The sequence below is a fragment of the Geotrypetes seraphini genome, chromosome 5 (genome assembly GCF_902459505.1).
Source record: "Geotrypetes seraphini chromosome 5, aGeoSer1.1, whole genome shotgun sequence".
Taxonomy (NCBI): domain Eukaryota; kingdom Metazoa; phylum Chordata; class Amphibia; order Gymnophiona; family Dermophiidae; genus Geotrypetes; species Geotrypetes seraphini.
Window position 1 is genome coordinate 139,469,158 of NC_047088.1, and position 12,789 is coordinate 139,481,946.

At 44.8% G+C, this 12,789-nt stretch overlaps 1 protein-coding gene across 1 annotated transcript in view; it reads right to left on the reverse strand.

Annotated features, from left to right (window-relative positions):
• Positions 1–12,789, reverse strand: part of ADAM23 (ADAM metallopeptidase domain 23) — a 727,231-nt gene that overhangs the window by 462,406 nt on the left and 252,036 nt on the right. The window contains 1 exon segment of the mRNA XM_033945744.1: positions 8,304–8,367. Coding sequence (XP_033801635.1) covers positions 8,304–8,367 — 64 coding nt within the window.

Genomic DNA, 12,789 nt, shown 5'->3' on the forward strand with positions numbered 1-12,789 from the left:
AATACAGGGCAAGCAGTGGCTTTCCCCATGTCTTTCTCAATAACAGACTATGGACTTTTCATCCAGGAAATTTTCCAAACCTTTCTTAAAACCAGGTACGCTATCTGCTCTTGCCACATCCTCTGGCAACACGTTCCAGAGCTTAACTATTCTCTGAGTGAAAAAAATTTCCTCCTATTGATTTTAAAAGTATTTCCCTGTAACTTCATCGAGTGTCTCCTAGTCTTTGTAATTTTTGACAGAGTGAAAAATCGATCCACTTGTACCCGTTCTACTCCACTCAGGATTTTGTAGACTTCAATCATATCTCCCCTCAGCCATCTCTTTTCCAAGCTGAAAAACCCTAACCTCTCTAGTCTTTCTCATTTGAGAGGAGTTCCATCCCTTTTACCATCTTGGTTGCTCTTCTTTGAACCTTTTCTAGCGCCACTATATCTTTCTTGAGATAAAGAGACCAGAATTGAACGCAATACTCTAAATGAGGTCGCACCATGGAGCGATACAGGGGCATTATGACATTCTTAGTCTTGTTAACCATCCCTTTTTTAATAATTCCTAGCATCCTGTTTGCTTTTTTTGGCCACCACCGCACATTGGGCATAAGATTTCATCGTATTGTTTACAATGATACCCAGATCCTTTTCTTGGGTACTAACCCCGAAGGTGGCCCCTAGCATCCGGTAACTGTGATTCAGGTTATTCTTCTCAATGTGCATCATTTTGCATTTGAACACATTAAATTTCATCTGCCACTTGGGCACCCAGTCTTCCAATTTCCTAAGGTCTTCCTTCAATTTTTCACAATCCGCATGCGTTTTAACAACTTTAAACAGTTTAGTGTCATCTGCAAATTTAATCACCTCACTCGTCGTTCCAATTTCCAGATCATTTATAAATAAGTTAAATAGCACCGGTCCCAGTACAGACCCCTGTGGCACTCCACTGTTTGCTCTCCTCCACTGGAAAAAATGACCATTTAATCCTACCCTCTGTTTTCTATCCGATAACCAATTCCTAATACACAACTGAACTTTGCCACCTATCCCATGACACTTTAATTTTCTCAGGAGCCTCTCATGAGGAACTTTATCAAAAGCTTTCTGAAAATCTAGATACACTATATCAACCGGCTCACCTTTATTCACATGTTTATTTATACCTTCAAAGAAGTCAAGCAAATTTGTGAGGCAAGATCTCCCTTGGCTGAACCCATGCTGACTCCATCTCATTAAATCATGTTTGTCTACGTGTTCCACAATTTTATTTTTATAATCGTTTCTACCTTTTTGCCCGGCACCAAAGTGAGGCTTACCGGTCTGTTATTTTCCGGATCTCCACTGGAGCCCTTTTTAAAAATCGGTGTAACATTGGCCACCCTCCAATCTTCAGGTACTACAGACGATTTTAGCGACAAGTTACAGATCACTAACAGCAGGTCAGCAATTTCATGTTTGAGTTCTTTAGTACCCTGGGATGTATACCATCCGGTCCGGGCAATTTATCACCTTTTAACTTGTTGATTTGACTCAGTACATCTTCCAGATTCACCGAGATTTCTTCCAGTTCTTCCGCATTATCACCCTTGAAAACCATTTCCGGTTCAGGTAGATCTCTTACATCTTCTTCCAGTTTGTTAGTAATTCTAGACTCTTGCACCTTAAAATCAAAACTATCATGCAATATAATAGCCAACCCCCTCCCCCCACCTCTTTTACCATTAAGACATAGAGGAATGAGAATAAAACCAGGGGGAAGGAGGTCAGTTTTAATAGAATCATCATTCAAAATCAGCCAAGTTTCAGATACAAAGGGATAGATTCACTAAGCCCACTGATCAAGTCCTGACCACTTAGAGAACCCTTTGCGACCCGAACACAATTCACTAACCTTCCTCCCAATCCGATTCTGATCCGCGCATGCAAATGAGGGGAAGGGCATCCAAAAGTAGGAAGGCAGCAATTCACAAAAAAAAAATCAGGAACACCGACTGGGCTGGCTGATCAAAAAAGAAGCGACTGCTGCGGAACAGTCGCTAACGTCCCTGCCGATTCTCCTGCCCCAGTTTCTCTCGAATCAGCTGAGTCACATCTCCTGTTCTCGAATCAGCTGCTGCCCAGACTCATGCTCATGCTGGTTTTTTGTTTTGCATCTCAGTTCTTTTATTTAAGTTTCATTCTTGGACAGTGCTGGCAGAAAACCCCTTTAAGCTGTAGCAGCTCCTCTGTGGGGGATTTTTGTGCACCCTGTACTGGCAGTAGAGGAGGTAGCCAGAACAGCACTGCTGACAGTTCACGGCCAGACCCTCCTGCTCTTGCCACCCTGACTTCAGTGCAAGCCCGTGGTTTTAACCCGCGGGTTTAAAGCAGGGCACACGCCGCAGTGCAGCCCCACTTTAAACCTGCGGGTTAAAAACACAGGCTCGCACTGAAGTCGGGGCAGAATTGCAGGAGAGTCGGGGTGAATCTCCAGGCCTAGGTAAGGCATGGTCCTCTTCACGACTGTCTCTTTTCGCTGGCTGCCATGGGGTTCAAGCTCCCATGCTGGGGGAGGGGGCGCCAGGCCGAACAGCGGGAAACACAACCCTGGGAAGGTTCCATGGCCTCTGAGGCTTGAGAAGAGGCAGGATGAGCTCGCACTGCCCTGCCCAGGAACAGTGGCGTCGAAGCAAAAAAAGCACAAAAATATAAATTAAAAAAGAAAAATTGCAATGGAGGGCAAACGCATGTGCAGACCATCTACAGGCAAAGAAAATGGTCTGTGCATGCGTCAGGATCGCTCTTCAGCGATCCATGTTGGCAGTGGGCGGCGTTCCTCCAAATGCTCCTATTTGAATATGGACCCGTAGTGAATTGGTGGCCTGCCACGAATCGCACACGGATCGGACGCAATCGGGCAGGTTAGTGAATCTAGCCCAAAGAGGCAGGATATATGTTTAGAAGTAATCCAATCTCTAATGAGATTTGCTTTACCCCTGATAGAACGAGAGTTAAAATAAGCACAATGAAACTTACAAGGCACTTCACTCAATGACCCTGCAGCATTGTGTAATGGTAGTAGTTTTAAGTCTCTGTTTCTTTTTTGATAAATTCTAATTTAATCTAATCTAGTCTTCAATTTATATACCGGGCCATCTCCCAACGGAGCTCAACTCGGTTCACATGTAACTAAGACTAGAGCACATAAGAAAGAGAGCATAAAAGAAAAAAAAAGCTGGATTATCATCAATTCTTTGATACTATAGTTAACCCATTTAAATGTTGTATAAACAGAAGAGTTTTTAGGGCTTTACAAAATTGTTGTAGCTGACCTATCAGTCTAATGGAGTCAGGAAGTCCATTCCACATCTCTACCAGCTTGAAGGCAAAAGATTGGCTAAGCTTTCCTATAGATTTAATACCCTTAAAGAAGGGAAAGATAGTTTATATCTCTGTGTATTCTTCAAATGGCAAGATCTGAAAGGGTTCCAATATAAGGGAACTAAAGAACCTCAAGAAAGATTTCACTAGATCAAGCACGACAACAAGAGTACTCAACTTTCGAGGCGCTGACTTCAAACGCATGGGAGATTTCGTCCATCACGCACTACAAATCCAAGCTGTGGCCAATAATGTGGAGGATATGTGGTCAACCTTGAAATCTACCTTACATGTAGCAACGAACCGATACATAAAATCAGCAAGCAAACGGTGAAGAAACAATAGACCCCAATGGTTCACCGCAGAGATCTCAGATCTCGTTAAAGAAAAGAAATCAGCATTCATTTCCTACAAGCATTCAGAGACAAGGGAGGCTAAATTGGAATACATGGCCAAATCTACAGCAGTGAGAGCGGCAGTCAGAGAGGCCAAGCATCAAGCTGAGGTAAACCTAGCAAGTAACATCAAGAAGGGCGACAAATCCTTCTTCAGGTATATTAGTGACAGAAAAAGAAACACTGATGGGATAGTGCGCCTCAGGAAATCAGATGGGAAGTATGTAGAATCAGATTCAGACAAAGCCGAACTACTAAATGAATATTTTTGCTCGGTTTTCACCTGCGAGGCACCGGGGTCCGGTCCACAGTTGCAGGCAAAGCAAAGTTCAGAAGACCCGTTTCGGGATTTTGAGTTTACTTCCGGAGACGTCTACGACGAATTATCAAGACTCAAGGTGAACAAAGCAATGGGGCCAGACAATCTACATCCCAGGGTGCTCAGTGAGCTCAGGGATGTCCTAGCGGAGCCGTTATCAGTACTCTTCAATCTGTCCCTAGCATGGGAATAGTGCCCTTGGACTGGAAAACAGCTAACGTCATTCCTCTGCACAAAAAGGGTTGTAGGACAGAGGCTGCGAATTACAAACCGGTGAGTCTCACATCGGTAGTGAGTAAACTCATGGAAACACTCATCAAACGAAAATTAGACATGATACTAGACGAGGAGGAACTCCGCGATCCCCACCAATATGGATTCACCAAGGGTAGGTCCTGTCAATCCAATCTCATCAGTTTCTTTGACTGGGTAACAAGGAAACTAGATATGGGAGAATCCCTGGACATCGTGTACTTGGACTTCAGCAAAGCCTTTGATAGCGTCCCCCACCGCAGGCTATTGGGCAAGATGAAATCGATGGGATTAGGTGAAACACTTACAGCATGGGTCCACGATTGGCTGAGTGGAAGACTTCAGAGGGTGGTGGTTAATGGCACCATCTCTAAAACGTCGGAGGTGACCAGTGGAGTGCCGCAGGGCTCGGTCTTGGGCCCGATCCTTTTCAACATATTCGTAAGAGACATGACTCAGGGGCTTCAAGGTAAAATAGCATTATTCGCCGATGATGCCAAACTATGTAACATTGTGAATAACGGCAGTCTGTCCGACAGCATGACGCAAGACCTGGTTTTATTGGAACTTTGGTCCTCGACCTGGCAACTTAGCTTCAATGCTAACAAATGCAAGGTCATGCACCTGGGCAACAATAATCCATGCAGAACGTACACATTAAATGGCGAAACCTTAGCAAGGACTACAGCAGAACGGGATTTGGGGGTGATCATCAGTGAAGACATGAAAACGGCCAATCAAGTGGAGAAGGCCTCATCCAGGGCTAGGCAAATGCTGGATTGTATCCGGAGAAGCTTTGTTAGTCGGAAGCCCGACGTCCTAATGCCCTTGTACAGAACCATGGTGAGGCATACAATTCTGGAGGCCACATTACCGTAAAGATGTGCTGAGAGTCGAGTCGGTATAGCGAATGGCCACCAGGATGGTCTCGGGGCTTAAAGATCTATCATACGAAGAAAGGCTGAACGAATTGCAGCTATACTCTCTCGAAGAACGTAGGGAGAGAGGAGACATAATTGAGACGTTTAAGTATGTCACTGGTCGTATCGAGGTAGAAGATGATATTTTCCTTCTTAAAGGACCCTCCGCCACAAGAGGACACCCGCTGAAAATATAGGGCGGGAAGTTTCATGGCGACACCAGGAAATACTTCTTCACCGAAAGTGATTGACAACTGGAATAAGCTCCCAGTGCAGGTGATCGAGGCCAACAGCGTGCCAGATTTTAAGAACAGATGGGATGCTCATGTCGGATCTCTACGAGGGAAAGATCATCAGAGAGCGATTAAATAGGGGGGGGGGTCAGTGGTGTGGGCAGACTCGATGGGCCTCGGCCTTTTTCTGCCGTCACTTTCTATGTTTCTATGTTTCTAAAGGATCAAATATTCCATAGAGAAGCCTAAAGATAATGCATGCACATTTAAATTGAATCCTGAAGCGGACTGGAAGCCAGTGAAGCTTTCTCAACAAAGGAGAAACATGATCGTACTTTCGCTTTCCAAATATAACCTTGGCTGCCATATTTTGTATCAGTTGAAGTTGTTTTAGACTGCCCTGCTTAATGCCTAGACTAAATTACAATAGTCTAGCTGGGCAAGAACTGTAGATTGTACTAATACTGAAATATGTACGAGTAAGAATTCTGATCTTATTCACTGCCTTATTAGACTGCCAGCCTAAATTCTGATTAGGTAGATAATCCAGTTCTTTCACCCTCCAAGATGCGACTTCAAATGGTATTAGATCTGAGGGAAGAGAGTTTAACTCCCTAAAATAGCCTTTAAAAAAGGCATGTTAATACATATAAACCAGTGTTTAAGCCCATTACATTAATGGGTGCTAGAATATATGTCTGTCTGTGTTTCTTTCTTTCTGTGTCTCTCCCTGCTCCTGTCTCTTTCTTCCTTTCTTTCTGTCTCTCTCCTTCCCGCTGTCTATCTTTCTTTCTTTCTATCTCTCTCCCTCCCCATGTCTGTCTATCTTTCTATCTGCCTCTCTCCCTGGCCCCCTTTGTCTGTCTGCTTTTTTTCTGTCTGTCTGTCTGTCTCTCTCTGGCCCCATGTTTGTCTGTCTTTCTTTCTTTCTGATTCTCTCCCTGCCCACTGTCTTTCTGTGTGTCTGTCTTTCGTTCTCGTGTGCTGCCTGCCTGTCTTTTTGTCTCTCTCCATAGCCCCCTTCTGTCTCACCCCCCCTAAAGCAAGCCAAGATTTCTCCCTGGCCCCCTTTCCCTCTCCATCCCACTTCCCTGTGCAGCAGCAGCATTGTCCCCCCTTCCCTGTGCAGCGGCAACATTCTCCCCGTCCCTGTGCAGCAGCAGCATTCCCTCTTCCCTGTGCACCCACCCCTTGCCTGCTCTCTCTGTCCTGCAGTAGCCCTTCTCCCTTCCTTTTACCTCCCCCTGTCCAGCAACACACATTCCGTTCTCCCTGTCTGCAGTAGCCCTTTTCCCTTCCTTTTACCTCCCCCCATCCAGCAGCATCCCTTCCATGCTCCCCCTGTCCTATAGTAGGCCAGCCATCAGTAGCGTTTATCATTCCCCCGTCCCCTCTCCTCCCGGGTCTCACACAGTCGTTGGCAGGAAGCGGCGTCAGCAATGGGTAAAATCGGCGCTGCAGGCTCCTCTTACGCACCGCAAATCAAACCACCACAGACTCTACCGCCGCGCATGCACCGCATGTGCTGCACATAGAACACGGCCAAGGAAGCACAAATCACTGCGGCAGGGATCACGCCATTTCAACTATGCATGCGCGGGTATGGGTTTTATTATATTAGATTATTAAAATACTGTTACAATCTTAAAATAACTAGAATTGCAAAGGCAAACCCAGTTGAAATTAACTAAAAACATTAACTTGCTAAAAGAAATAACTAAACAAAGCGGCCGGGACCGGCAAAGGCGTGCGCATTTGACTTGCACCTTAGATGGCGTGCCGAACAGCTGCACGCCATTAGGCACTGAGCTTTAAATCTATCTCAGCGTCTGACGTTGCTAGGAGGGGGTGCTGCAAGCTCCCACACCCGGAACAGCAAATGGCAAGTCAGTGAGCAAAAGATGGTAAAACTCCCACACTGAGCTTTAAATCTATCTCAGCGTCTGACGTTGCTAGAAGGGGGCTGGAGCAAGCTCCCACACCCGGAACAGCAAATGGCAAGTCAGTGAGCAAAAGTACCAGTGTTGATGACTAGAAAGGAGGCCAACAATTTATTTTATGCTAAGGCAGTACTGTGGCAATTCTAGGTAACGAATCTCATCAGCTGACGGGGACTGGGCATCTTTGCCAGCCATTCAACAGGAACTAAGGTTGTGGATGAACTTGTGCCCAAATTAAAAGGGGAGACCAGGTCCCTAAGATCCTCTGCTATATATCACAATTTTCTATATTTCTATTAAACACAAGCCTCTGAAAATGAAATAGTCTTCAGCATAAGCCCATGTATCATATAAAACCCCACTTACCACAAACCTCTTGAGAACCACAGTTCAAAATGCTATTTTACAGTAAGAACCATTAACAGAGAGCCTTGTAAGAAAAGTAAAATGCAACAAAATGCTTCTCTTCCCTATTTTCTGCCATTCTTATCCCTCCAGTATAGATTACTGTATAGGTTAGTGTGCCTGTATTATATTCACAGAACTTAAAGAACAACATCTGTGATAAAGCATCATCCATGTTTCTCTGCCACTAGGCTTATGGATTTGACATTTTCTTTTACCTTAACTACAAGCAAACTTTCAGTTATTTGTCCTTGCCTTATCTAGACTCTATAAATCTTTAGGTTTGCCACCCCACCCCCATGTACCCTGCTGCTTAACTTTTTTGTTTTTCCTGCATCTTCATTTAATAATCAGTATTCACTGCCCAAATCAATAGCTTCCATCCAACCATTCTTCTAGTTTTAGACTGAAAAATCATTTATCATTTTGTTTTCATTATCACATATTTGTTCTCATTCCCAAAACAAATACAAATATACTTACTAAATTGTGAATCATTTCCAAGGGTTCTATCAAGTACATGTGAGTAGCATCTTCAAACACACCACTAAAACAGAACAAAAAGCAAAATAATAATAATAATAATTAGGAGGACTAAACAGAACAAAATTCATCAAGAACCTCTTAATAAAATAACTTGATATTTTTGTTTATAAACAAAATCCATTCCACAAATTGATATTCATAGAATAAAGCAAAAAAATGTTGCTAACGTAAGCAATTCCTAAACCAAAGGGCTTACAACTGCTTAGTCTCATCAGTGAATAGCAATTTTCATTGGGGGGTGGGGGGGGGGGGGGGAATGGCTGGGAAGGGCAAGGAGGAGGGGAAATAGGGATAGAAAAGAATATAAAAGCATATGTGCAATGATCAGACCTATAGTCCATCAAGGCTAAAATCCAATCTGATAAATCACATGGAAGTATTCAGAAGAAACTACCATATATACTCGAATATAAGATCAGATTTTTGGGCCAAAAAATGGGGGCCTCTTCTTACATTCGAGTCAGCACCCACCCTCCCCCTCCCGGATTTATTGCAGACCTCCGCCGGCCTGCCATATGACCTGGTGAGCTGGGACAGGAGGGATCCCAATCGTCTCCTGTCCTCCCTCCTGTCTCTTCCCCCCCCCCCCCCCGTGTACATTTTTGAATCCCTGGTGGTCCAGTGGTGACAAGCCAGGAGCGAGCTTTCTATGCTCCTGCCCCACACTGAGCCCCTCTGAATGGCTGCTGCGAGTTCTTGCAATCCAGCAGTGTACTGGGCAGGAATGAGCTTTTTGCACTCCTGCCTGACATTGAGCCGCTTGCTGAATGACTGCCACCAGTTCTCGCGGGACTCATGAGAACTGGTACCAGCTATTCAGGGAACGGATCAGGGCTAGGCAGCAGCGCAGAAAACTTGCTCATTCCTGGTATACCGCTGGGCCGCGAGAACTCAAAACAGCCATTCAGAGAGGGGCTCAGCGCCTGGCAGGAGTGCAGAAAGCTTGCTTCTGCCCGGTACAATGCTGGACTACTAGGGATTCAAAAAGGTACATTAGGGGAGGTGGGAAGGAAGTAAAAAAATTGTCAGAGTCAGCCAGGACTGGACCAACCACTGGCCTACCACTGGACCAACAGGTCATACGGCAGGCTCAGTGGAAGCCTGCAGGACATCAGGAGAGAGGGGGGACAGGGTACAGAGCAGGGAGGGGAGACAGGGTAGAGAGCCTGGCAGGGAAGGACAGGGGACAGGATGCAGAGCCTGAAAGGGCAGGGTGGAGAGCCGGGCAGGGAGGGGGAACAGGGTGCAGTGTCAGGCAGGGCAGGGAGGGAAGGAGATGTGTGCAGAGCCTGGCAGGGAGTGAGGAGGGCTTGGTGCAGATCTTGGCAAGGCAGGGCACACGAATATTAATTGACCCACTCTCCCCGGCTTATATTTGAGTCAGCCTTTTTTCCTCCTTTTTTAGGGGAAAAAGCATACCTCGATTTATATTCAGATAATCTTATATTCAAATATATAAAGATTCATTCCTTGTTGCTTAGCTCCAAAAGTAAGAGCATAAGTAAGAGGTAGTAAATAACAATCAGTGCTATACCTGACCAAAACTTTGTTAAAGTCAGCTATACTTTAGGTTCCACTATAATGTATATGTGGCAAATTCTGTAATTTAATTGTATGGCTTATTCTCAAACAGTTATTTAGATGCAAAGTTCAAAGTACTGTGGGAGAAAATAACATTAGCGGTTCTCGGTCTTCAGCCTTTTTTATTTGCTGCTGGGGTTTGGAGCAGCAATCCAGTGTCTGGAGAGAGCTATGGCCATAGGAAGACAACAACAAAACAGATGGCGTCAAGAAAAAATTACAAAAGGGAGAAACTGTATGCCACGCATGAGAGAGAAGACGCTGGCTCAGGGGTCACGTGGTGCACGTAAGGTGGAGAACAGCAGGAGAAGCTCGGTGTTCTACACACCCATCCACCCACATAAACACACACCCAAGTTTGGAGACAGATATGACCCTCTCTGAACATGCCCCCCTGAACTGAGGGGGTTATAAAGCCTGGATGTTCAAAATGAAATCAGAAATTTCTTCAGTCAAAGACCAAATACGGACCACAGTCCAGGAATTGAGGGCCAACATAGCTGACATGAGCTTACATATGATGGAATTGAGACACAGATGGATACTGTAGAGGAAGTGACTGCGGGTACCCAGAGGCAGTGGCGTACCAAGGGGGGGCAGGGGGGGGAGGTCCGCCCCGGGTGCATGACCCAAGGGGGTGCACAGCTGGCCACTAGGCTGCCACCGGGGAAAGACTGCCATTGCCGTCATCAGAAAGAAGACGGCGTCAAGTTCTCCCTCTCTGCTTCTCTTCCCCGCGAGCCGACCAACTCTAGCCGTCCGACGTCAATTCTGACATCGGAGAGGACGTTCTGGGCCAGCCAATCGCTGCCTGGCTGGCCCGGAACGTCCTCTCCGACGTTAGAATTGACATCAGGCAGCGAGAGTTGGTCGGCCCGCGGGAAAAGAAGCAGGGCGAACTCAGTGCAAGCCTGTTTCCGATGGCCAGTGGCAGCCTTTCTCCAGCGGTGGTGGCAGCGGAATGTTTCCCAAAGGCGGTGGCATGAGGGAGGGCAGGAAAAAAGAAAGAAACGAGGGGGGGGGAGACAGGGAACCAGAAAGAAAGAAAGAGGGGGGACAGGGAGCCAGAAAGAAAGAAAGGGGGAGGACAGGGATCCAGAAAGAAAGAAAGGGGGCAGGGTGAAAGAAAGAAAAAAAATGGGGCATGGGGAGAGAGAGAGAGAGAAAGACAGACATAGAGAAAGAAAGGGGGCATGGAGAGAGAAAGAAGGGGGCAGCGTGAAAGAAAGAAATGGGTCACGGAGAGAGAGAGAGAAAGAGAAAGACAGATATATAGAAAGAAAGGGGGCATGGAGAGAGAAAGAAAGAAGGGGACAGGATGAAACAAAGAAAAAGTTGGGGAGGGAATGAGGTCTGGAGGAGAGGAAGCATACAGGAGGCTGAAAGAAGGGAAGAAATATTGGAGCACAGTCAGAAGAATAAAGTGAAACCAGAGACTGATGAAATTACCAAACAAAGGTAGGAAAAATGATTTTATTTTCAATTTAGTGATCAAAATGTGTCCATTTTGAGAATTTATATATGCTGTATATATTTTGCACTATGGGCCCCTTTTACTAAACCGCAATAGCAGTTTTTAGCACAGGGAGCCTATGAGCGTCGAGAGCAACGTGGGGCATTCAGCGCAGCTCCCTGCACTAAAAAACGCTATCTCAGTTTAGTAAAAAGGGAGGGGGTATATTTGTCTATTTTTTTATAGTTGTTACTGAGGTGACATTGCCTTGACCTCTTTGAAACCCGCAGAATATAAATGATAATTAACATTTTCTCTGCGTACAGCGTGCTTTGTGTTTTTAAAATTTTATTGTTGGTAGATCATTTTGACTTGGCCACGAAGGTAAGGGGGAGGGAGGGAGGGGAGCTGCTGAATGACATCTAGTAATCCTTGCAGGCTTGACTGTGCAGGGAATTATTTTTGTAAAATCATGTTTTGTTATGTGACTGGCATTATGTAGACTTTTATTTTTATGAATGAATAGAATGAAAATGATATAAAATTACTTGCTTGTTTTTATGTGCGTGCGCTGAAGGAAAGTGGAAAGAGAGTGGGCTGAGGACACTGAAGGGAAATGGGGAAGAGAGAGTGGGGAGAAGACGCTGATTTATAAATTGACAATTGTACAGAATATTGTTTCTTTTTATACTTTAATATAAGTTCAATATAAAACAATTCAAGGCTTGTGTGGATGGAATCCAGGTGGTTCATGGGGATGAGGACCGAGCTTACGGGGATTAGTCCAATAAAATGGTATTTTCTTATTTCTAATTATTTGTTTTATTTTTATTTGTTAATTTGTAAAGTGGTGATTGTTATGTATCAGTTTTTTCAAATTTACATCTACTGTCTTTATATTTTGCACAGTATTAGAGGACATGTATTACTGTTTTTGTGGTGTTGTGGTGTTGCATTATGTGAAGAGTCTGGTTTCTTGGCAGTTCAGTTTAACTTTTGTCTACATATTTCTATTTTTAGTTTATGATTATTCCATATTGGGCGAGGGTGTATCTGTCTGTGTGTATGAAAGGGACATGGCTTTCTGATAGCATCGACTGTACAGGATCAATTGACTGTGCAGGATCTGGTTTGTTTAGTTTTACAATGTATGTGTTGGTGTTCTAGTGCTCACTGCAGTGTTTAAGAAGCTGCCTTTTCCTAGGTACACTCTTGTTGTGCAATATGTAGATTGTTACTAAAAATCATATTTTTCATATAGATGGGGGGGTGTGTCAAAAAATGATGGGCCCCGGGTGTCACATATACTAGGTACGCCACTGCCCAGAGGAGTCTGGAAAACATCCAGACTGAACTTTTAAAAATTACAGATAAGTTGGAAGATATGGA